We start from the raw sequence: 26618 nt of genomic DNA, 5'->3' as shown, positions 1-26618 counted from the left end.
TGTGACTTTCATATTTAATATATAGTCTCCATATCTCCATTTTGGTCATATATTTTGTACAATAAGACATCACTATTCCATTGGATTATTACCCAATAATAAACGGCTCTGTCCATCACACATTAACACTATAACAGCAGAAATAATTACACATCACACCCTGTCAGTTTATGTGTTTATTTTTAAACATACACTTATGTAAAATGTATTGTCGTGTGTATACATATATATATTACAATTGTAGAATTAAAAGTTAAGTTTTAACCGCCTGAGAGTGCACCACTCAAATGTGCTTCTTTTTGGGGCAACAGTTATCTTCTCAACTGTCGGCCTTTTTGATAAATCCACTTTGTATAGTCAGTGCATTAACTAACAGTCCAGGTGATTTAACTAATAGTCCTGGTGAAATTGAAATGAATGGGTGTTGCAGTGTCTTCTGGGACATCAAGGTGTCTTATGGAGTTGCCCATCTTAATAAATATGGGCCTGAACCCCCTATTCAATATGCTTTGGGACTGTCTTCCTTTGACTTGCATTAACTAACAGTCCAGGTGATTATACTAATAGTCCTGGTGAATCCCATAATCTATGTCAGGTGTCTTCACTCGGATCCTCGTTGTTGTGATGTCACTTGTTGCGTGTTCATAGCACTACCCCTTGCATCCTATTATCCGTACGTCCATAGTCCCTGACCGTATGGTCGTGTATACGGAGCAAATCCTGTTCCCCCGAGAGTCCAACGTCGTCATCCATTCCCATATACTTGTGTACTGCAAACTGCACGTGTGCAGGAGAAAATCCCATGCTCACTAGAGTCCAGCGTCGTCATCCATTCTAGGTATGCGCATTGGATGAAAACACTGGACTCTTGTGAGCATGATATTCTATGCACTCACTATATATAGTGGACCCTTATGGTCCAGACACATGCTACTACTCCTTGACAAAGGCTGCTGTGACGGCCGAAACCTTGGACACTTTATTTGGCTTTAATAAATATTTGCATTTATGAAATCCGTGGAGCCTCTACTCCTCCTCTCTTTTGTATCACAGATATACTGTGACACAGAGCTTGAATGTGTGGCGGCAGGGGGGGTGCGCGCCGGAAATCCCCCCTCACCCCCAAATGCTTAACACACTGGCTGCTAAATATTATGTCTGGCTCCTAAGTATTTAATATTTTTGTTCACCCCTGCAGTGTGTTCACAGGCACCACCCCACATGTTGTATAGGGGAGTGTTTTGGGAAGTATATAAGTGTAAGAGTTCCAGTCCAGGCTTTTGCTGGAACTTGCCCTTATGTGGCTGTTGTGGCCATCTTAGTTCCTGGACTTGGTAATTGGCTGCACCTGTTCCAGGGGTTAAATAGCAGTCAGTGACTCTCAGCCCCTGCCTAAGCAGAGTATGTATTCCTTGTGTTCCTGAGAAATGCTTGTTCCTTTGGATTCCCTGGTGCTGACCCCAGCCTGTGACACCGACCCCCGCTTCTGTGTCGCCTACCTAGACCCCAGCCTGTATCCTGACTTTGCACCTTTGATGCCAGCCTTGACCTCTGCCTAGATCACGACTACTCTAACAGGACTCTGTCCCCTGGCTCTGGTCGGTGATTATATACCCCTACGTCAGCCCTGCGGGTCCACTTCCTATAGGAAACGAGCATCGTTATAATAAGTCAATGGGCCGCTACTAAACTTGGACTCTCTCTTTCTGTCTCTCTCTGCAATGTTGAGCTACAATAACGTGGTGCTAATGAGATATACAATTACCAGTAAAATTAAGCCACGTTGCTCCCACAGTGAGGTGCAAAGTTCTGTGCTGCATCGCCATCAGGAAGCAAAGAGGTTAACCCAGCTCTACATTTACAGGCACACTGAATGAAAAGCACATCGAACTGGAGAAACAGTAGCCGGTTCTTTCAGAAGGGAGGCTCTACAATTAAAATGGCTATTAATCATAATCTTACCTTTTAGATTCATTAGCGGTAAGATGGTTCTGAGAAACAGATGTCATGTTGTCGATGTTTAGAGATGTTCTTTCCGATCAGGGCAATGACTGGTATTTTAAATGGCACTTTCTCTTTCAGACTCCGAGCATCACTTTGAAATCTCCTATGGATTTATTGTTGCCTGCAAACACAGGTACAAGGATGGGGTCTTTGCACAGTGGTTAAAAAACAAATAATAAAGCTAAACCTTGTTTCAGCAGCCATGTTTAAAGTGTCCCTGGCTTGTTAAACACACAACAGTGTGGCACAATGCTATTAAGGGGTATATTCTATATATTGTAGTTCAAAGTGGACGTCCAGACCATTTTCGGACGAAGATCACCATAGACTTCAATACCAAAACGGCTGCTTCAAAGTATATAGAATTTACCCCATAATCATCTTAGATAGTCCTCTTGATACGCCAGTAGTCTATGCAGATAAAATCCGAAGCAGAGAAGTGCACACAGAGATGCCTCTATGGTGCTGTACCTTTAAATACAGGTTCAAATCAATTGCCCAGTAAAGTAAAGATCTGACAATGTGAACATTCTTTAACGCTTCTGTGTGGAATCCTTACAGGAGTCCCTGCTTGCTGGCATCCCGCTTGCATTAAAGGTACAGCACCATAGAGGCATCTCTGAGCACTACTCTAAACCTAACCCACACCCCCTTCAATTATTCAATTATCTGGTGGTCACCACGCACCACTGAAATTGACTTTAAGAGAGTTTTAAGATTGTATTGTATGTCTTTATTTATATAGCGCCATTAATGTACATAGCGCGTCACAGTAGTAATACACGTGGTAATCAAATAAATAACAGATAATATAAATAACAGATCATGGGAATAAGTGCTTTAGACATAAACGTAACATTAAGGAAGAGGAGTCCCTGCCCCGAGGAGCTTACAGTGTAATTGGTAGGTAGGGAGAACGTACAGAGAGGGAGGGAGTTCTGGTAAGTGCATCTGCAGGGGGCCAAGCTTTATGTATCATGTGTTCAGAATGTTCACAGTGCTATTCATATGCTTCTTTAAGCAAGTGTGTCTTAAGGTGGGTCTTAAAGGTGGATAGAGAGGGTGCTAGTCGGGTACTGAGGGGAAGGGCATTCAAGAGGTGTGGGGCAGTCAGTGAAAAGGGTTTAAGGCGGGAGAGGGCTTTAGATATAAAGGGGGTAGAAAGAAGACATCCTTGAGCAGAACGCAAGAGTCTGGATGGTGCATAGCGAGAAATTAGGGATGAGATGTAAGGAGGGGCAGAAGAGTGTAAAGTTTAAAAGTGAGGAGAAGAATGGAGTGTGAGATGCGGGATTTGATCGGAAGCCAGGAGAGGGATTTCAGCAGGGGAGATGCTGAGACAGATCGAGGAAAGAGTAGAGTGATTCTGGCAGCAGCATTTAGGATAGATTGTAGGGGAGACAGGTGAGAGGCCGGAAGGCCGGACAGCAAGAGTTTACAGTAATCAAGACGGGAGAGAATGAGAGCCTGAGTCAGAGTTTTAGCAGTCGAGCAACAGAGGAAAGGGCGTATCTTTGTTATATTGCGGAGGAAAAAGCGACAAGTTTTAGAAATGTTTTGAATGTGAGGGGCGAATGTGAGAGAGGAGTCGAGTGTGACCCCTAGGCAGCGTGCTTGATTAATCTATTTGTCTATATCTGATGTTTTACAGAGATTTTTCATTAAGCGCATTCCATCTCTTCAGTACTGTATGTACAGTTTTTCTAGCACTGATCTGGTTAACCAAATACTACCAAACATTTGCCGAGATAATTTATGTGGTCACTGTTTCATGGATGGATTTACAAAGAACTCACATTTTGTTAAACATGTAAGGGGCATCTATTAATTCCCCACATACAGAAACATTGTGTATAAAACATCTCCCGGCTGCAAAACTGGGTCAGAAAACAATATGCCAATTATTCATGAAAATAATCCCAATGAATATATTTTTCTTTGATAAATCTTGTGGGATTTCTTTTTGCCGCCGGGAGACTTTGATATGTCACCACCCAGGTATCAAACAGAAAAAAAGAAAGATGGTGGTAATGAGCAATAACATCTTTACCCTTTTTTGTGTTGATAATAAATACAAAAATAGACATAAACCTGGCGCATGTGTAAATACAGTGAAATGATATTAAAGTCCAAATATACAGACTATTGCTCCCAATCCTGAGTGGTCATCTGATGGTAGATGGTATCAAAATCACAGTTCACAAAGCAAAGAGAAAAACAGTCCTCCTCACGATATATTCAACCTGCAGATGTATGACATAAAGCAGAGAGACAGGACATTACGCAGTATGTTTAGTTGCCAAATGTGCCCTTATGATCAAAGCTCAATGAGATGCCTACTTACTTGAAGTAGATAGGATGCATGCAGGGGAGAGAATCTGTACTTGGAGTCTTCTGGGTCCCAGTCGCCTCTGGTGTACCACGAACCCCTCGTGGTATCCTCCGCTTCCGTGGACGTCAGGCAGGTCTCCCTTTCAGGAACGTAGTCTCCTGTATCAGCTTCAGGATTCCTTCAGCCTCATATTTCCTCCAGTGGGGATAAAAGAGGGCAAAGGATTGCGCAGTAATAAAAAACTTTAATGACGCCTACCTAAAAAAATAAAATACTCACAAAAGACGGTGAGTATAAAAACAAAGATGTGCCCGACCCAGCACAACCCAAACGCCGCACTCAGTCTTTGAATGTCCTCCTCGGTGCCGCGTGTACCTCGCGGGATTCCGGCGCGGTTTGGATGACGTCACCGTCTCCTCTTCAATGACTAGCAGCTTGAGTGTGTGGGGCAGTACCTCTTAGGCTCCTCCCTACGCGTTTCGTGACGGACAATCCCCTGACGAAGTGACGTTCCCCGTCACGAAACGCGTAGGGAGGAGCCTAAGAGGTACTGCCCCACACACTCAAGCTGCTAGTCATTGAAGAGGAGACGGTGACGTCATCCAAAACGCGCCGGAATCCCGCGAGGTACACGCGGCACCGAGGAGGACATTCAAAGACTGAGTGCGGCGTTTGGGTTGTGCTGGGTCGGGCACATCTTTGTTTTTATACTCACCGTCTTTTGTGAGTATTTTATTTTTTTAGGTAGGCGTCATTAAAGTTTTTTATTACTGCGCAATCCTCTGCCCTCTTTTATCCCCACTGGAGGAAATATGAGGCTGAAGGAATCCTGAAGCTGATCCAGGAGACTACGTTCCTGAAAGGGAGACCTGCCTGACGTCCACGGAAGCGGAGGATACCACGAGGGGTTCGTGGTACACCAGAGGCGACTGGGACCCAGAAGGCTCCAAGTACAGATTCTCTCCCCTGCATGCATCCTATCTACTTCTAGTAAGTAGGCATCTCATTGAGCTTTGATCATAAGGGCACATTTGGCAACTAAACATACTGCGCAATGTCCTGTCTCTCTGCTTTATGTCATACATCTGCAGGTTGAATATATCGTGAGGAGGACTGTTTTTCTCTTTGCTTTGTGAACTGTGATTTTGATACCATCTACCATCAGATGACCACTCAGGATTGGGAGCAATAGTCTGTATATTTGGACTTTAATATCATTTCACTGTATTTACACATGCGCCAGGTTTATGTCTATTTTTGTATTTATTCTTGTTTTGAGGTTTATTTTGGGATATTCCTAAGTAGATTACCAGGCTGTTTTAGTTGTGCACTGCACTAATTAATTCACATATGCACTGCATAGTTTTATTTTAGGTATAGCGCTTGTCACAGTATATTTTGTATTTTTATTCTTTTTTGTGTTGATGTTGTTGTGCTATAAGGCAGGGGTGCGCAAACTTTTTCGTCTGCGCCGCCCTGCCTGCTCTCCCACCTCCAACTCATGCCAGCTGCCACAGTAAAATAAACTTTTCCTGACAGCTTGTGCTGATTTCCGCTTTCTGAATAAGTCAACAAAGTGAACCAGCAGCAGGTGATAGTGCTGAGGTGAGTAAAGCAGACAAACAGTGTGTGTTGTTTTAAATGTTCAATTGAGCAACCTCATTTCTCAATTTTTACATGGTGTGGTGATTTTCACTTCTTATTCGCCACACCTTTGGCTACATTGACAAATAGGTTGCTCACCTCTATTATAGAATATGCTCCTTACTCTCTAATGGGGCTTATTCTATATCTGCCAAAGTTGTCGATCCGGCTGTTTTCGGGTGAAATTACCCTTTGACTTCAATGGAAAATGTTGGCTGAATAGGGCCCGATCGGCCACTTTGGCTGAGTCCCTTACACTGTTTTTTCCCCATGCTCTGGAAGGTTTCAAAACCCCCTAAATATATATAGAAACAAAAAGGTCATATTTACCAAGTGATGCTATATCATAAAACAGCTTTCTGTTCATGCAAAAAAAATCACCGTATGGCCCATTCATTCTCTGTAAATATGAACACTTCCCAAAACAAGGGGAAGACGACATAACAGTATATTGAATAAAGTTATTCTATAAAGTGTGGTAGCACTATCAACACCATCACACTTTATAGGACAAGGGCCTTGGAATCACTTTAATAGCAATGCAGCCATGTTACACTTGATATTGAGCTGTCTAAATATGTTTTAGGTGTGCTTGGAAAAACATATGGATACACATGTCACTCCCTTGTTTTACCAATAGGCAGGATGTACTATCTTTTAGCTACTGCATACCTAAAAGCACAGATTTCAGGGAAGAATTAGGCAAACTAACTGGATAAAAGAGCCATATGGTGCAAGATTACCCAGACTCTAGAGTGAAAGTTAAACTGCTGTCATTTTCAATGCTTAGTATACTGCGCGTCTGCAACTGATATAATATTATGAAGTCAGATCCCACACATAAAAGTGAACTGGAGGATCTCTAGAGACGCACAGAGGGCAGCACATTTTCTACAATCACAGGCTGGACAGGTCCCAACTCAACCCATGACTGTCCTCCTCTATCTGCTCAGCACGATGGTGTCTACTCATCAACGGAACACTGCGGCAGTTTTGGGGCAAATTAACTGCACCGTACAGTATGTATGAAAGAAAAAAATACTATTGATTTCAATGGGACTTTTTTCTTTGATACATACGGTACAGTTATTTTGCTCCAGAATTGTCTCACTTTTGCCTTGATACATATGCTCCGATATCTTGGGTCCGGTCACTTACCTGCAGACCTTCCCGAACCCCATTAATATCTACAATGTGTTATTAACCCTTTGCAGAAAGTCCTGACGTTCATTAAGTTGCAATGCTTTGCAGGCCACTCAGGCAGCATTGGGGAGCTAAAATAATAGCAAAAGGGTTCAAGCGCTGGTGCTGCTTTGAAGTGTGAATGCTTTTTCCGGGTAGGGACGCAGCCTGCGTTATATTACTGACAGCAGCGCACATGGCACAATTACTAATTCACTGACCGCAGACCTAATCTGTAATAAATGATCTCCGAAAGGTATCCTAATGAAAGTAGGTGCAAGAAATCCATGCACGACATTCGAGTAATATAGTGCTAGTAACCACTACTTGTATAGTAACCTCACTCAGTACCTTCATAAAAGCAATGATACGTAATACCCAACATAGTACCATCTATGGGCATTCAATGAATTCCTTATAAAATGGGAGTGGTACTCAGCAAACACTAGTACTGTGGTACTGATACCAAGCACCCCCCACCACACAATTGAAGTGGTACTCAGCGCCCCCCCTAGCACTACAGCAGTTACTCAACACATAGTACTACAGCATTGTTACTGACTTCACAGCACTACAGCATTGTTACTGACCTCACAGCACTACAGCATTGTTACTCAGCCCTCCCGATACTCTCACACGTGTGTCCCTGCAGGATATGGGCGCTAGGAGGTGTCCCCCGCTTCTCACCTCCGCCCCGCTGCTCCTGATCTACTGTTGACGTTATCTTTGCTGCTGTTGTTGTTGTTGTTGTTGATGATGGTGGTGGTGGTGATGACGTCACTCATGGCGTAATCGCCCCCTACTACGGGCTCCCCGCTTTCTCGCTCTGTCTGAACATTCGCTCCCGGTGCAGCTGCAGCTTCTGATTGGTGGAAGCAGTTCGAGATGGGGCACGTGACCAGGAGGTAGCTGTTGCCGTGGCAGCGAACGCAAGCTAGTACGGAAGCCCGTCAGGCGACGGCCATCTTGACAGAGGGCAGGACATAGCGATTAAGTAGGCGTGGTCTGACATTTTGACAGCTGGCCAATCAACTCGTCAGAGAGGTGGGTAAAAGTTAAGGCAGGCGAATATTGATTGGACAGTAGCTTCCAAAGCGAGTATTGACACGCAAGCTTTAACCAGGACTTATGTGTAAAGTGGGAGAGTTAAAACTGATGGGCGGAGCTTATCGGAAAAGTGACGGCAACCTGACCAATAGGGATTAAGTGGGTGGAGCATTGAGCTATCTCTGTGACGACAGGTAGTAAAGTGTCCGGCGGTTTCTTTTCAGAGGCGCTTACATTGGCGCGACAGCTCCCGCCTTGCAATGCCTGGTTCCGCGCTGCTCTACTGTGTGCTGCTGGCAAACAGCCGCTGGCACACAGCCGCTAGCACGCGCGCTCAGTGTAGCGTGACATGCTGCGCAATTCCAGTGTAGGGGCCATGCGAGAACCCCTTCCTCTATCTCTCACACACATCTCCACTTCTCCCTCTTCAACCTCCCCCCCCCCCCACACACACACACACACACCTTCCCTTCCACCCCCCCCCCCCACACACGTCCACCTCTCCCCCCCCCCCCCCACACACACACACAACTCCACCTCCCTCCTTCCCCCCGACGCACATCTCCACCTCTCCCTTTCCCCCCCACCACACACACACCTTCACTTCTCCCCCCCACACACGCACACCTCCACCTCTCCGCTTCCCCCCCACACACACCTTCACTTCTCCCCCACACACACGCACACCTCCACCTCTCCGCTTCCCCCCACACACACCTTCACTTCTCCCCCCCACACACGCACACCTCCACCTCTCCGCTTCCCCCCACACACACCTTCACTTCTCCCCCACACACACGCACACCTCCACCTCTCCGCTTCCCCCCACACACGCACACCCCCCACACACACACGCACACCTCCACCTCTCCGCTTCCCCCCACACACACCTTCACTCCTCCCCCACACACACGCACACCTCCACCTCTCCGCTTCCCCCCACACACACCTTCACTTCTCCCCCACACACACGCACACCTCCACCTCTCCGCTTCCCCCCACACACACCTTCACTTCTCCCCCACACACACGCACACCTCCACCTCTCCGCTTCCCCCCACACACACCTTCACTTCTCCCCCCCACACACGCACACCTCCACCTCTCCGCTTCCCCCCACACACACCTTCACTTCTACCCCACACACACGCACACCTCTACCTCTCCGCTTCCCCCACACACACCTTCACTTCTCCCCCACACACACGCACACCTCCACCTCCGCTTCCCCCCACACACACCTTCACTTCTCCCCCACACACACCTCCACCTCTCCGCTTCCCCCCCCACACGCACACCCCCCACACACACCTCCACCTCTCCGCTTCCCCCCACACACGCACACCCCCACCTCCCCCCCACACACGCACACTTCCACCTCTCCCCTTCCCCCCACACACGCACACCTCCACCACTCCCCTTCCCCCCCACACACGCACACCTCCACCTCTCCCCTTCCCCCCCACACACGCACACCTCCACCTCTCCCCTTCCCCCCCACACACGCACACCTCCACCTCTCCCCTTCCCCCCCACACACGCACACACCTCCACCTCTCCCCTTCCCCCCCACACACGCACACACCTCCACCTCTCCCCTTCCCCACACACGCACACACCTCCACCTCTCCCCTTCCCCCCCCATGCGCACACCTCCACCTCTCCCCTTCCCCCCCCACACGCACACACCTCCACCTCTCTCCTTCCCCCCCACGCGCACAAACCTCCACCTCTCTCCTTCCCCCCCACACACACACCTCCACTTCCCCCCACACGCACACCTCCACCTCTTTCCCCCCCCACACGCACACCTCCACCTCTTCCCCCCACACGCACACCTCCACCTCTTCCCCCCCACACGCACACTTCCACCTCTTCCCCCCCCCACACGCACGCTTCCACCTTCCCCCCCCCCCACACGCACGCTTCAACCTTCCCCCCCCCACGCACGCTTCCACCTCTTCCCCCCCCCACGCACGCTTCCACCTCTTCCCCCCCACACGCACGCTTCCACCTCTTCCCCCCCACACACGCACGCTTTCACCTCTTCCCCCCCACACACGCACGCTTTCACCTCTTCCCCCCCCTCCACGCGCACTTCCACCTCTTCCCCCCCCCTCCACACGCACTTCCACCTCTTTCCCCCCCCTCCACGCGCACTTCCACCTCTTTCCCCCCCCCCCCCTCCACGCGCACTTCCACCTCTTTCTCCCCCTCCACACTCACTTCCACCTCTTCCCCCCCCTCCACGCGCACTTCTATCTCGTCCCCCCCTCCACGCGCACTTCCACCTCTTTCCCCCCCCTCCACGCGCACTTCCACCTCTTTCCCCCCCCCCCTCCACGCGCACTTCCACCTCTTCCCCCCCTCCACGCGCACTTCCACCTCTTTCCCCCCCCCCTCCATGCGCACTTCCACCTCTTTCCCCCCCCCCCTCCACGCGCACTTCCACCTCTTTCCCCCCCCCTCCACACGCACTTCCACCTCTTTCCCCCCCCTCCACACGCACTTCCACCCCCCTCCACACGCACTTCCACCTCTTCCCTGAGAAATACAGATTTTATGTTCTATTATATACTATAAATGTAGATATTTCCAGCAAGTTATCAGCTAGTCTCCCACATACATAGACAGTTAGCCAGTATGAACCATAGTAATTGAAGATTATAATGAGTGACATAAAAATTGCAATGGTATTATTTAGACACCAAATTGAGAGCTTCAAGTGATTTTAATGAGGCCAATGATTTGGAATTAGTGCGATTGTGAGTTTGTCTGTGAATAGGTTTACTGGCTATGCACTTCTTTATCCCAGGCTGTGCTGAATAGCTGTGTAATGCGGCAGGCATAAATTTATAGGGTTCCATGTTAAAATCTATGAGACGCAAATGGTGACACCGTGTGTTCATTTCCATGTCATTACCTAGAGTCCCTGGCTCCAATGGAAGCATTGTATGCTAACAGATAATGCCCCATAACGTCATGTGATGGATAATACACCACAACAGTGGTTTTGAACCTTTTATATCCCAGCTTAAATACATAAACATGCTATTGTTATATTAGGTCATATTGCATTTCTTATGTAATGTTACATTTTCTGGTATTTATAATGCGTGACAATGTAGCATTTTTCTTACTTAATTTTCTTGAATATTTCTATTACGCAAACTGAAATAAAATATGTTAAAATTGTGGTAGCGCAAAAAGTAATATACTGTAGGTGTGATGAAATGGGCAATGCGGCTCTCTTAATGTAGGAAAAGCCCAGCCAATGTCCCTATCCGTCTGGATGAATTTACAGGTATATTTTCCTGTAAATCAAGCTTATTATGGCTCATCTGGCCCAAAACCTGTATGTATGAATAAAGAGGAAAAATAGTGCGCTACTAAAGTGATGGTATTTACTAAAAATAGTATTAAAAATCAGTGGAAAAAACAGAAAGGATAACTGTTATCCATGAAATATAAATAACATATAATAATTCAGTAACTGTGCCCAGCAGGCTAAAAACATATGTAAAGTCATTTCAACAAGATATTAATCAAATGGTGATCTTATCTGTGGTGATAAGTTCAAATTCTGGAGAAGAACCAAGGGTCCAGGCAAGTGTTTCTCTCCGTGGGAGGTTTTCCACTACTTCAGTACATGGGAAAAGAGAGCACACAAAACCAAAAAATAGGACTGTACCCTTCACATGTTTCAGGGAAAGTGTGGCGCCTGCTCGGAAGTTCCTACAGTATCCGGATGTTTGTCAGGGTTTCCCGTGATGAAGTGATCGTTATCACGAAATGCGTAGGGTTAACGGGTTACTCCGGATACTGCAGGACTCTCCGATCATGCGCCACACTTCCCCTGAAAGTGTGAAGGCTATATTTCTATGGAAACCTTGTGAGTGCAATGCCACTTGTTTTTTAATTATATTTTATTAAAACTACTATACCATGAGCGTTGTGTGCACTTTATCTTTTTTTCTCCTTTCATATATCTATGAATGTATGGTGTAATCCTTTATTTTGTATAATTTTTTTGGTGTACTTGTTATAAAGCCCTTCTGTGTTCCCTGGACATGCAGAGCTGACAACCCCCTTTATCCAGCCTGTACGTGAATGCAGTAGGTGCTCGTTCTGGAGTAGTAGATGGAGGAACAAAGGCGGGGCACTGGTTCGCAGAGCGGAGCCTGTGCCCACCCCAGGCGCCTATCTCAGCAGGAGCTATCCGACCGGCCAGGGAAACAGTTGCCGGGTCCCAGTCCCGTTGACTGTTCTGGTTGGCTGGTTTGAAATTCCCACTCTAGCCTAAACCTGCCCCTGTCACACCTCCAACTCTGATTTGCCAACACAGGCGAACCTTCACTCTCTGATTGGTCCGCACACGGCATCCGCGCGTTGATTGGTTGAAGCTCCTTTTTCCATGCTTTTCAATGGAAGAAGGGAAATTGTAAAGGGAGCCGGATCTAAACTCCAGAGTTTATTCTGACGCTGGAGTGGAAGCTGACTAAGCGGTGTGCTCCGAGGGCTTTGCCAGATACAGCCAGAATGAGGCTTATGGCAGATTCGAGCGGGAGATACAAACCTGCTTGGGACTTGGCTGCTTGCCGGAGACGTAGAACGGGGTCGGGGCCGATTTGAATGGGAAATTCAAACCTGCGTTGTGTCCTAGGACTTAGGAGATGCAGTCAGCTTTATCTCCACCCTGCCCGCATATGTACTGGTGAACCGCGGACCAAACATGGAGTGATCACAGCAAAGTGGAGAGCAGAGGGAAATTTCCCATTAGAATTAACAGTGGGGAGTACCTGCTTCTGAATGGAACTCCCGCTGTGTTAATCCTACACATGATCGGTCCTTCACTGTAAAGCTCTGATAGGCCATCGCAATGTTTTTATTTGAATTACATAGTATTGAAGCAGGGGGTCTCCGTAACTGAAGTACATTCATTTCAGCCCTGGGGACCCCTTGCTTCCTGAGTTATAGGCCTCGGTATGGGGTGCTGGTATCTCTTGCACGTTTAAATGTCCGGATCACATGACACAGGAGAATTAAACTTGCAGGAGATAACGGCACCCCCATACCACCTGTATCTCGGAAACGGGTTCTCCAGTCCTGAAATTAATGCAGTTACATAGTAGATGAGGTTGCAAAAAGACCTGCGTGTACGACAGATACTTTATCCTACATCCGTACTTACTGTATATTGATCCAGAGCAAGACAAATAAAAAACCCCAGTGAAATATTCAATGATGTCTCACAAGGGGGAAAATAAATTCCTTCCTGGCTCCAAGAATTGGCAATCAGATTACTCCCTGGATCAACATCCTTCCCATGTTTACTTATTTGGTATAACCCTGTATACCTTTCTAAAAAGATGTCTAACTTTTTTTTTTTTTTAACAAATCTATTGTATCTGCCATCCTAGTCTCCATGGGTAATGAATTCCACATTTTAACTACCCTTACTGTAAAGAACCCTTTCCTTTGTTGCTGGTGAAATCTCCTTTCCTCCAACCTTAAGGCATGCCCGAGTCCTTTGTACTGCCCTTGGGCAGCTTTTGAAAGCTCCTTGTACTGTCCTCGAATATATTTGTATATAATTATCATATCCCCTCTTAGGCACACCTTTTCTAATGTAAATAAATCTAATTTAGCTAGCTTCTCATAAGTTAGATTTTCCATCCCCTTTATTAATTTGGCTGTTCTCTGCACTCTGTCTAGTTCCATAATGTATTTTCTAAGGAGTGGTGTCCAAAATTGTACTCCATATTCCAGGTGTGGTCTTGCTAATGCTTTATAAAGGGACATAATTATGTTTACTTCCCTTCTATCCATTGCAAGATAGGATCTTGTTTGCCTTTGCAGCTACTGTATGACTTTGGGCTCCATTGCTAAGCCTGCTGTCTACAAGCACTCCTAAATCCTTCTCCATCAAATATTCCTCTAATTTATCCACATTTAATTTGTAAGTCGCCTATTTATTCTTGCTTCCCAAATGCATAACCTTACATTTATCTGTAGTAAACCTCACCTGCCATTTACCTGCCCAAGTTTCCAGTCTCTCCAAGTCCTTCTGGAGAGAAATGACATCCTGCTCTGATTCTACTACCTTACACAATTTAGTGTCATCAAAGATGGAGACTTTGCTCTCTATGTCAACCTCAAGGTCATTAATAAACAAGTTAAAAAGCAGGGGCCCAATTACCAATCCCTGCGGTACTCCACACACAACTTTAGCCCAACCTGAAAAAGCGCATTTATGACAACTCTCTGTCTATTTTTCAACCAGTTTTCAATCCAGGTGCAATTTGCTTTATTTTGTACACTAACTTCTTGAGAGGAACCGTATCAAAAGCCTTTGCAAAATCTAAGTAGACCACATCAACTGCATTACCCTGGTCTAAATTCCTACGTACCTCCTCAAAGAAACAAGGTTAGTTTGACATGATCTATCATTCATAAAGCAGTGCTGACTATTACTAATAATTTTGTTTTCCATTAGGTATTCCTGAATATTATCTCATATTAAACATTCAAGTAGCTTCCCCACTATTGAAGTCAGGCTTACAAGTATGTAATTCAGCAGCTGTGATCTAGTTCCCTTTATAAATATAGGCAACACATATGTTTTACGCCAATCTTGTGGTACTGAGCCTGTGGAAATGGAGTCCTTGAATATTAAATGTAATGGTTTGGCTATTACTGAACTTAACCCCTTAAGGACTCTTGGATGTAAGCCATCGGGGCCAGGTGCCTTATTAACGTTAATTTTATCAAGTCGCCTATGAACTTCTTCCTCAGTTAACCAATTACCATGGCAATGTGACATCACATGAGCCCGCGCAGCATTTGATACCGGGGAGGAAGGCGCAGAGGAGAGCAGGTAGGGGTGCGCATGGGGAAAAGTTTGCGCAACCCTGGTTTATAGCATATCCCTACAAACATTTTATTTATATTTTTACCTCGACTACTAATTTCTATCCACAAGCTCTATACATTTTCATAATTCCCTTCATAAACATCTTCCAATAGGTTTTAGATCCGGTTTAAAATATAAACATACTCCACCTCCTCTTCCATTTGCTCGATCCTTCCGAAAAAGGGAATAACCCTCTAAATTAACTGTTCAGTCATGAGTTTAATCCCACCATGTTTCAGTAATGCCTATGATATCATACTGCTCCCTTGCAGCTCTTAGTTCAAGCTCCCCCATTTTATCTGTCAGGCTTCTTGCATTAGCAAGTATGCATTTAAGGTTTTTTTCAATCTGAACAGTTATCTTCCTGCACCAATTGGGTTTAGTCTTTAGAAGTTTTCTAGTACTATCTGTATTTACTATGGGTGTCTCGCTACTTGCCAAACTTGCACTTGCCCCCATTCTACTTCCATAACTCCTTGCTATTCCCCCCCCCCCATCTATTCTATTTAGTTCGTTATCTGTTTCTTGCCCTTCTCCTCCCCCCCCCTCCATCCTAGTTTAAAATCTCCTCCAAGCTCCGGAGACCCCCTGCTTCAATACTATGTAATAAAAATAATACCTGTTTTGTTGGTGGTAGAGGGGGTGTGTGAAGAGGGTAGTTTCCCTGGGGTGGGTGATTAGGCCTGCTGGGAAGGTTGTGGGAGGGGTTAATCCTCTAATTTCCTTAGCGATTACTACCGTTAAGGTAATTAAGGGGTTAATACCTCCTGTTAACCACCTGGGAGTCTTAACAACCCACCCCAGGGCAACTACCCCCAAAAAACTCCCCCCTCCTCCCACAGAATGGGCAAATTCCCTAGTTGCTAAATATGGCTACTAGAGCTTTTGCTGCCCATTCAAATATATAGTAAAATAAAATACATTAGTAAATGTTTTACTTACCCCTGCAAGGATGAAGACCGTCGACCTCCTCTTCATCCTCACCAACATTGAATAAAATCAGGGCCGATGCCCAACCATTAAAACACCACCAGTAACCCCGCTCATTACCTTAGCAGTTACTACCGCTAAGGTAATCAAGGGGTTACTGGTATTTTTATGTGGTGGGTGAAGGGCGTAACCGCTAAGGTATTTAAGGGGTTAACACCTCCTGCAACCCTCCCAGGAGGCCTAATCACCCATCCTGGGGCAACTGCCCCATTCATCCACACCCTAAATAAAATAAAATGTATTACAATCAAATACAATACAAACAAATAAATTACAATCACAATAAACAGCCATTTAATCCATTGAATGCCACAGTGGTTATCTATGCCCTCAACAGGGGCACAGCCACATTGGCAATCAATGGGCACCCTACTACCCACCCCCTCTCCCCCCAACAACCCCGCCCCATGGGACATGTAAATGTGCAGGAGATATCAGGACCCCATACCAGGGCCTGTAACTTGGGAAGCAGGCAGTCCCCAGGGCTGAAATTAATGCTGTTCAGCTCCGGAGACCCCCTGGTTCAATACTATGTACAGTAATTAAAATAAAAACATTGTAATTGTCTGTTACAGCTGTGCAGGGACAGGGACCGCTTCTATCAATTCTTGGAGTCAGGAAGGAATTAATTTTTCCCCTTAATGGGTTTTTTTGTTTGCCTTCCTCTGGATCAATAAGTAAGTATAGATATAGAATATATCTGTTGTCTAAATTTAGCATAGGTTGAACTTGATGGACGTACGTCTTTTTTCAACCTCATCTACTATGTAACTATGTAACTATGTACATATCTGCTCTCATTGTGCAGCTCTTCCAGACTGATTTGGCCTGGTAGGATTAATGCAGCGGGAGTCCCACACAGATTCAGGCACCCCCACTATTAATCCTGATGGGCAATTAGTCAGGCTGCGGGGAAGCCGCAAGCAGGCAGTGGTCAGGCAGCTTTCAACTGTGGTTTCCTGGCAGAATACTCGTCAATACATCTGACTGCACCTGTACGCTTGCCGGAGACTTGGAGAGCAGGACTTTGAGCGGGATTTTCAAAAGTGCTTACTTGCGAATAGCAGCACCAAGGTATGGACAGTCCCTACCCCCACAGAGTGTAGAAGCAAACCCTGGGTAAGCCTTTGAAGTAGCGCCTAGCACCTAGTTAGCTAGGATTCCCCCATAGTCCCCTGTTTGGCGAGTGCAAGCGCTGTAACGTTGTGCTGTGTCTGCTGGCTCCGGCCAGAATAAATGCACTTTATTTGACTCCTGTGTCCTGTCTGGTGCCTTGATCCTGGTCTAGAGTTCTGGTTTTCCATGACAATAGGTCCATAACCAATTTTGTTTTCTTCAAATGTCGTTCTGACATGCAAGATCCAAAATTCAGCCAACTTTGCTTGTCTGAGGATGATTCAGTTCCATCGCACACTGCAAAGAGGTAGCAGGCATTATTGCTCACGTTATCAAAAGGTGAAGAATGCGCAATGCACCATCGGAGCGAAAAATAAATGAACCGGAGAGAGGGTAACTACAAAATTAGCATTTAATAATTCATCTGATCAACTGACCGGCAAAAAACCGGAGCCGACGTGTTTAGTGCTTGTGCACTTTATCAAGGCGTCTGGTGGTGCGTCGCGTATTCTTCACTTCTACTCGGCGAACAGCTCTCTAAAGGTGCCTTGCAGCAACCCACGGCACCAGGATTGGACTGATGCACCCTTTCACAAGCGTGAGTCTTCACTTTGCAATTTTTGGGGATATAGTCTATGATATGCAGGGGGACAAGCAAGTCTACAGTTATTGATTTAGGAAGTTAACTAGGTGCCTTTCTATGTGGACATGTATAGCTGATTTGTGAAAGCTCTCTAACAACAGAACCAGCCAAGCACCATCTTCTTTTACATGTACTGTATATGCTGTAAACCCTGAGACTTATCAATCAAATCAATCATAAGTGGAGCTGCTAAGGATACCTTTTCTATTCAAGATTTAAGGAATTGGATATTACTGTAGAGTTTCTGAATTCAAACATACAGTGCCTTAAATGTACTGTTGGGATTGCTTTTTGGAGACCCAGACTTGGTCTTTGGACTGTTTTTGCCTATTGCTCACGTTCTCACACCATATCATGTTACCACTGGCGCAAGTTTTAACGTGTGATTTTCTGCGGTTCAGAGTAACAACATTGTGCAATTGTGCATACAAATCACAATATCGAGCATTGCTGTGAAATAAAGTAATAACACCTCCATTGATTTATATAGATCTGGCTCATTGAAAAGGTTAGTAAGGAGAAGATAATTCATTAAAAATTGCAGCTAGCATATTTTCGTTTTTTTTCACATGAACTTCCTGTTTTTTTAATGTGACTAAATACACGTGACACTACCAAAAATCACACACCAAAGGGTTCTATTCTCTATTTGTATCTGTGTGCTGAAATTTGTTTTTGTTTCAAAACACTCAAGACCTTGCACCTTTGTAGACTAGAAGAAAAACATTGACCGATCAATAGGGAAAACTGAGTTGTACAAGAAAATAATTCAAACAAAGGTTAAATAACCTTCCAATGACTGATGAATTGCTGGGAGTTTATAGCTCTTGCCAGGTAAGATTGCAGATGTGATCACTGTGACAGCTATGGATAGGTTGACCATATTTGTCCGGCAAAAACCAGGACAAATGTCGCAGATGGGCAGTCGGCGCTCGCCAATTGTACATACGCGAAGAGCATTTGCCAGCCACACATACATGATGTAATTACAGCTCCTTCAGTGATTGGCAGCTTTACCACCCATGCATCTCCACCCCCCTGCACACTGCTGATGGATGGTCCTGTGTCTCACTGTCCTTTTCATCCATTTATTGCCCTGTCTGTTTATTCCTTCTCTGCATCATCTGCCTTAATGCTTATCTTGTGTTTCTTTTTTTTACATCTGTATTAAACTCATGGAATATATTGTAAATCAGTATTGCTGACCTGAGGTAGAGAGGAGAACTCTCGAAAGCTTGTCTTATAATATCTATCGTTAGTCCAAATAAAAAACAGATCACCTAATACTGCAGTACTAATTTCTTCTGCACTATTCAAGTTCAGAGATTTAAAGAGCTGGAATTCCTGAGGTTTCTCTTTTTACATAGCAGTGCCTCCGCCATTTAAAACTTTTACATCTACCATCCCAATTCCAAAACCAGAACAATATGGACAACTCTAGGTGATCAAGTGGCACACCTAGTACATTAAACCCAACTTTAAGTGAGGAACTACTAACTAGTTGTTTCCTTAGAGCAGGCATGCTCAACTCCAGTCCTCGAAACCCCCCAACAGGTCAGGTTTTAAGGATATCCCTGCTTCAGCATAGGTGGCTCAATAAGTGGCTCAGTCAAAGACTGCACCACCTGTGCTGAAGCTGGGATATCCTGAAAACCTGACCTGTTGGGGAGTCTTGAGGACTGGAGTTGAGCACCCCTGCTCTAAGGCTGCGTCCCCCATGCCGTGGACAGCGCTTGAGAGTAGTGACGTCACCAACTCTACAAGCATGAGCGTTCGGGTGTCCGGCAACTTTTTCTGTAAGCGCGAGCGGGAGAGGGGGGTGTGGGGGTGTTGGCCAAAACACTGACTGGCGCTGATTGGCTGAGGAGGTCATGTGACCCCTCAGTGCGCCTCAAAGTCAATTAAATTTGTCTCGGCACGCGCCCAGCGCCTGTGAGCGTACATGCACGCTCGCGCACGCACCGTGTGTGTGGCCGGACAAATTTAAATTGATTGTGCTAACCGTGCCAAGCAGGGTAAACGACAGCGTGGATGCAGCCTAAGGCATGTTTTATAGTTGGCGCATGCGTATGTGAATGCTCGTGCACGTGACGCACACTTTTTGTATGTATGGGTCCGTACTGTGAACGACAGGCTATGACGCGCACGGGTGTATGTGTGTGTATGTATATGTGTGTGTATAGAGTGTTTGAAAGTTAATAATTTATTATATAATATTTTAAAAATTAAAAAAAAAACAGACATGTTGTGAGAATAAATTATTTATTAACATGTGCAATTTTGATAAATATATATACACACACATACATATATACACATACACACATATACATACATACATACACACATACATACATTGCAGCCTCACTCTGAGAAGCGGGAAAACATACTTTTCGGAGTCTTCCCCCCTATCGGTCGGCTCCACACTCACTGCCGTGCGCGCGCGCAGCCCTAGTATAGAACGCCTGGCTAACCACAGCCAATTATAAGTGCTGCACGCGCACGGCGGAGCAAGCGCAACCACTATATTACGGGCCTTAGGAAACAACTACTGTAGTTAGTTCATTTCAATAAATTACTGCTCTCAATATACACTAGGTGGCGCTTCCCGTCTGCATTATCAGAGATAATGGATATTACTTGGGATTTGTCATTCTTCTCCCAACTGGACTAACACAGCTAACACAGCTACTTTTATTTAATTTATTCTGCAGATGTATTTATGAAGCAGCCTATGAGGTGGAATCCTGTTAATATCTGGTTCTCATGGCAGCCTGCCAAGGAGAAAAAAAGAGCAATAATCGTATCATATCATTATTTTTTATCTTCCCCAGCTGAAGCATAGGAAGAGAATGATTTGCCCAAGGTCACACAGTGAGAGAGAAGCTCTTTGATCAAAGCAACGAGATTGTTGCATATCGAAGGCTAACACGTTCACAACAGATGCAGCCACCACACTATGTATTATACTGTACATTCTTGCAGTAATTGAGCTCCAAACTGTGGCAGGGCTACCAGATTTTTGGAAGGTTTGAGTGGGAAATGGAGTAGGACAGCGGTGCGCAAAGTGGGAGACTCGCTGCGGGGGGGTGCGGGGTTTACAGAGGCCCCTGCACGTTTCCCGAATACATTTAAATTAATGCTGGGGGAGCTGCAGGGCATCTGTAAACTTCTACTTACCTTGTTTCAGGCGCATCGGGTCACACGTCGCCATGGCAACATGGCGTCAAATGACGCCGCGAGGTCATGTGACATTGTGTTGCCATGGCGCCAGGACGTCTGAAGCAAGGTAAGTAGGGTGAGCGCGAGGAGAGAGGGACAGACGGCATGGGTGCGCAGGGAAAAAAAGATTGGGCTCCCCTGGAGTTAGAAAAAAAGGATGGTGTACATAGCGCTAAAAATATCAATATAAATCAGAATATAAAGTTATAAAATACAAACCACAATGTGAAATAATAACTATTAACTAAATATGGAACGGCTGCCAGGAAAAAAACTAACCCAAACACAGTTAGTGAAAAACACAGAGAAAACAATACAGACCGGCGCCTCAATGTCCAAAAGGAAAATAAGTCCAAAGATGTGCTGCAGTATCCAGTAAAGGTGATCCAGTTGTTAGACAGCAGGCTCCACAGCAGCAACCGTGGTATATAATGCAAGGGAGATAAAGGGAGAAATCATAGCGTGACACTGTATAAAAGAACCATATACACACACACACACACACACAAGACATACACCACTAACAATACTGACAGATAGGCTGACTATATAACAGAGATTTATTAGAACAATATATACTAAAATGGCAGTGAACTGACGGAGCAGGTCTAGGATCCGGTGTGTAAAACCGGAATCCTACTTACAAGAATCCAGAGTTTTCAGGCAGTGGTAACAAGTGGTTCGGTCTGGTAGCAGCTGATCTTAGGCGCGTGGTGCTCCCGCAATGGCCGCAGGCGCCTCTTCTGATCACTATCAGGCCGGGCGTCTCTGCAGGCCACTTCTCGCGATGTCTCCCCTCCGGTCCGAACCGGAGACTGCAGCAGAGAGAGAAGAAATCAGAGTACACCGCCTGCGGCAATGCCAAGAGGTGGCGCATCCTTGAATAGGGACCCAACATCTCGGGAACAGGAGACCCAGACGGAGCAGCTGCCTACATTACTCAAACGTGCACACTTGGAATAAGGAGCGGACCCCTGCAATAATCCTCAGTCATAGACGGCAGGAGAGACGAGTGCGGCAAGAGGCAAGCGACGAACGGCTCCGCCTAGCGAGTGACGTCATTCCGGATGGGAGACATCGCGAGAAGTGGCCTGCAGAGACGCCCGGCCTGATAGTGATCAGAAGAGGCGCCTGCGGCCATTGCGGGAGCACCACGCGCCTAAGATCAGCTGCTACCAGACAGCACCACTTGTTACCACTGCCTGAAAACTCTGGATTCTTGTAAGTAGGATTCCGGTTTTACACACCGGATCCTAGACCTGCTCCGTCAGTTCACTGCCATTTTAGTATATATTGTTCTAATAAATCTCTGTTATATAGTCAGCCTATCTGTCAGTATTGTTAGTGGTGTATGTCTTGTGTGTGTGTGTGTGTGTGTGTGTATATGGTTCTTTTATACAGTGTCACGCTATGATTTCTCCCTTTATCTCCCTTGCATTATATACCACGGTTGCTGCTGTGGAGCCTGCTGTCTAACAACTGGATCACCTTTACTGGATACTGCAGCACATCTTTGGACTTATTTTCCTTTTGGACATTGAGGCGCCGGTCTGTATTGTTTTCTCCCCTGGAGTTAGATACTGCATTCTAAGTGTAGCCAACCCCCCCCCCTCCCTCTGGGGACTACTAATTAGTGTAAAGGGTTAACAGTCTTAAGGGATTAACCATGTGGAACCACTATGGCAATGCGTGTGTATTTCAAAATCATTCGCCCCTAGGCACTTGACTTTGTCGGCCATCTTCCTGCTCCTTCGGAATCCCAGCATCAAATGACGTCACGAAGGTGACGGCGCGTTGCCATAGAAACATGAAGTCTTGACGTTGCCATGGCAACGAGGTCGTGTCTCGCCACGTTTGTGATGTCTGCATAATTTGACGCTGGGATTCCGCAGAAGGGCGTCAGAAAGGTGGCTGATAAAGACAAGTGCATTCCCATTTGGTCCCGAGAGTTCAGCAAAAGCATATGGTGGAGGCAATTTTTGCCGCCCCAAAATGTTGCTGCCCTATGCCCTGGCCAAATGAGAAATCTGATTGTGTGTGTGTGTGTGTGTGTATGTATATATTCAAATGAATATCAGGTGAGCAGGAACATAGGAATAGGAACATTTCTAAACCATGCAGCCCCGATGCTGGTTTTAACACAAAAAACAAAAATATCAATGATATAAAAAGCATTCGGCGCAATTTAGAAATCTAACAATTTTTAAGCAAATCTGCTTGTAGATAGGTTAATGTGACTGTATTATTTGAAGAAAATTAGATACTTGTATCTCTATCTGATATAGACAATAGGTCTAAAGGTGCACCAATATTGAAACAGCAAACAACTTAGTGACATACAGTATATATTGTTGGTCACTTAGAAATAGGATCAAGGGGAAAAAAATAGAGAAAAGTGTCAATGTCTTTGTACCTGTAAGTAGAAAGTTCCAATAGGAGTGAGCTTAGGGGGTGTTCAATGTCTTATACTTGGAACCAGCGTTTCCCAGTACTTTTGCTGGATACTCACAGGTTAAAGTGTGTAATGGGACCTTCACGCTGCAAGTTTTTACCGTCAGATATACTGTGCCTAATAATGTATTTCTAAGGTAACATTATCTATTGTTACAGTTTACAGATCAAACCGCTGGGGATATTGGCAACAAATTATCACAAACAGGAAAGTGTTACAAAAATCTTGCACTGCTGGGCTAAAGCTGCTATAGAAATCAAAGGATGTTTAGTATACTACAATTCATTAAACATGGCATTAAGAGTTGAAAAACCAGAAAAAGGTAATAAGTATTATCTAATACTACAGAAATTATTTATTTAAAAAAATAAACACATGTAGGATATTGCTTGGATTGTTCCTTAATAAAGGTCACTTCAGAACAAAATACACAGGCTGCATAGTGCACAGTCAGGCTTTGACTCTTGCACAAGCAAGAGTCACGTGATCAGTGTCTTCTATGTACACATCTCACGTTCAGCACTGTCATTGTGACACGGCCAGGACCACACCACTGCCCACCAATCAGAAGCCAGCTGGTGGGGGCCATACCTACTGGAGCTGAAGTTTTTTTTTTTTTTTTTTTTTTAAATAACCAAAACTTTAATTGCTCTTTTACAAACGAGTCATGTACTTCCCTCCCTCTCTCTGTCCTCCTCCAGCTCTGAGCCAGGGTGCTGGCAGGACACAGCGGGGGTACGGAGGCCCAGAGGCAGGGGATAAGAGGTCTGTCTGTCCACAGGAAGGGGACACCACGGCCCTGCACTGAGCTGGCAGGTGAGGGGAGCACAGAACCGCAATACATGACATGGTTTTGATAATACCCGAATATAGCGTTAGTTGCTGTCCTCTCTGTCACTATTATGATTGTGTGTGTGTGATATATATATAGATATATATATATCACACACACGCACGTTGAAGTATGATATTAGGGGGCACAGACTACCACTGCTCTTTATTCCCAGGCTAATGGTCTTCTGTTTAAAGAGTGTCATTTATTTTTAGAAGCCTCCCTCCATTTCTGCTTTCTAAGCAAAAATATCATAAATTGTAAATCTGTCTAAAATAGTCGCCAATGTTACATTTAATTGATTAAAGGTGGGCACGGTGCCAGTTTTTTGTAGCCACTTCTACCACTGCATATATATGTGCACGTATATGAAAAAGTTTTATAAAATAATAATATATATATATATATATATATATATATATTTATCTCACATTAATGCTGAAGATGTTAATTATTTTGTAAATGTGTCCACTATTGTTAACATGTATTTATAATGTAGGTATATTTGTGTATAAATATATATGCGATTGTAAATATATTTACAATGATAACTTATATATACTTTTGATAAATGTGTACATCGCTGTGCTCGGTATTCGGTGCACTATTTATCCTGTAGCACTTGGAGAGCACATAGTTAGAAAGTGATTTGCAAGGACTTTAGCAGGAACTAGACACCCACTTAACCCAGATTCAGCAAGCTTTATTCAAACCTGTTAACCTGTAATGTAGTTGATGAATAACCATCTTATTGTTGCTCACTCATCTCCACAGAAAAAAAATGGCTTTGTGCCAAGGAGTATCATATAGTATACTGATTAAAGGTGCAAGCAACCCAAAATCAATTTTGAGCTAAACCCATCCAATTGGCCCATTTACACATTAATAAAATCAAACCCTCAATCTACTGACATAAACCACTTTAGTTTTAAGGATTGTCATTGAATCCCTGTTTATTGTCTCTCCCTTCCAACAAAGGCAATGATATCTTCTCACTATAATTCAATCTGTATCAATCTGCCATGTTGTTCTATCCCAGGCTCCAGGGATGTTGAGGGAAACTTTTTCCCACTTAGAAAAGACCCAGGAAAATAAAGATGGGCTTTGCAGTACATTTTGCCCCTGTAAGGTGTTGGCCCTGAAAACACAACGTTGTGTGTCTAGTTCCATTGTTGTCTTAACAACCTGTTATTTAGTTACAGCACAACCATTACTTTTTTGAAAATAGGCAGTATGTATTACAGCACCAGTATTGTTCTGTCAGGATTTAAGTATTACTATCATTTGCTTTTATCTTTGCAAGTGAGTGTAATTCTCAGATTTATTGGATTACATTCATAGCATTTCTTTGAGATAGTTGAGGGACCACCTGACTCCGGGAATGACATAAATAGCGTTTCCTAGTTTTAGCTTTCTTATTCCGACATTTAAAAAAGAACTAATCTCTACATGCAAAACCAGGGCTGGTCTGACCGTGAAAATCCGGACATACGGTTTCCATAGAGTAGAACAGTTTGTTTGCAATATAACTACGTTTTAAGCATGAGAGAAGGGCCTGTTCATTATTTAGTTCAACATAAAAACAAGTGTGTAATTTATTAAACACTGAATGATTGATGCCAAGTGACTTTCAATATTTATATAGGAAATCTGTTTTTTTTTACATGTAACACAGGTGTTGAGTGCTCTGTTAGATTAGTTGTCACACTAATTTAATGGCACCGGGTCTGCAGTTACCAGAGGACAATATATCCACTCCCATTGCTTGGATTCTGTTGGGATGTGATTTGTAATGCATTGAAAACCCCTCGAACATTTAATAGATGGTCAAGCTGAAATGTTGGTTTCTGATGTTTTATGTATATGGTTCAAGTTCTTGCTGAAGCAAGGTCAGTAGGAAACTTCTGAAGCTTTTTGAATGAAGTGTCTACACTCTATGCCCTTATTCATTATGGTAAGATGTGAGGTGACACACACCACAAATAATGCATTGATTTCCACAATGAAAGTTAAAGCACCGTTATACTGCTCTCCATATTGAATAAGGGCATATGTTCTCAAATACCTTATACTGTGTTTGATGCCTATGATATGACAATAACGGATATGTGTATGTGTATATGTATGTATATATATATATATATATATATATATATATATATATATATATACATACATACATACATACATACATACATACATACATACATATACAAATATAGCTGTATGCTCATCTGCATG

General features: G+C 44.6%; 2 protein-coding genes across 13 annotated transcripts in view; one reads left to right on the top strand and one right to left on the bottom strand.

Annotated features, from left to right (window-relative positions):
* The window catches only part of CCDC171 (coiled-coil domain containing 171), a 279688-nt gene extending 271388 nt beyond the window's left edge, over nucleotides 1-8300 (bottom strand). For 4 of the 11 annotated variants that reach the window (XM_075594775.1, XM_075594764.1, XM_075594768.1 and 1 more), the window contains exons 1-2: nucleotides 7753-8296; nucleotides 1963-2125 (exon numbers count right to left, since the gene is read on the bottom strand). In XM_075594775.1, coding sequence (XP_075450890.1) covers nucleotides 1963-2009 — 47 coding nt within the window. In that variant the 5' untranslated portion in view covers nucleotides 2010-2125; nucleotides 7753-8296. Of the gene's footprint in view, nucleotides 1-1962; nucleotides 2126-6079; nucleotides 6276-7752 lie in introns of all 11 variants that reach the window. The other 7 variants (XM_075594743.1, XM_075594758.1, XM_075594761.1 and 4 more) reach the window with 7 other exon arrangements.
* A 15905-nt stretch (nucleotides 8301-24205) lies between these two features.
* ACO1 (aconitase 1) overlaps nucleotides 24206-26618 on the top strand; it is an 88776-nt gene continuing 86363 nt past the window's right edge. Inside the window, exon 1 of one of the 2 annotated variants that reach the window (XM_075594723.1) lies at nucleotides 24206-24361. Coding sequence is in view for 1 of the 2 variants with exons in the window: in XM_075594720.1 (XP_075450835.1) it covers nucleotides 26215-26266 (52 nt within the window). In the remaining variant the exon portion in view is untranslated. Of the gene's footprint in view, nucleotides 24362-26109; nucleotides 26267-26618 lie in introns of those variants that run through there. The other variant, XM_075594720.1, reaches the window with a different exon arrangement.

The sequence above is a fragment of the Ascaphus truei genome, chromosome 1 (genome assembly GCF_040206685.1).
Source record: "Ascaphus truei isolate aAscTru1 chromosome 1, aAscTru1.hap1, whole genome shotgun sequence".
NCBI classification, from domain to species: Eukaryota; Metazoa; Chordata; class Amphibia; order Anura; family Ascaphidae; genus Ascaphus; species Ascaphus truei.
Note: the sequence above shows the minus strand (reverse complement) of the source record. Positions and strands in the feature narration are given on the sequence as shown.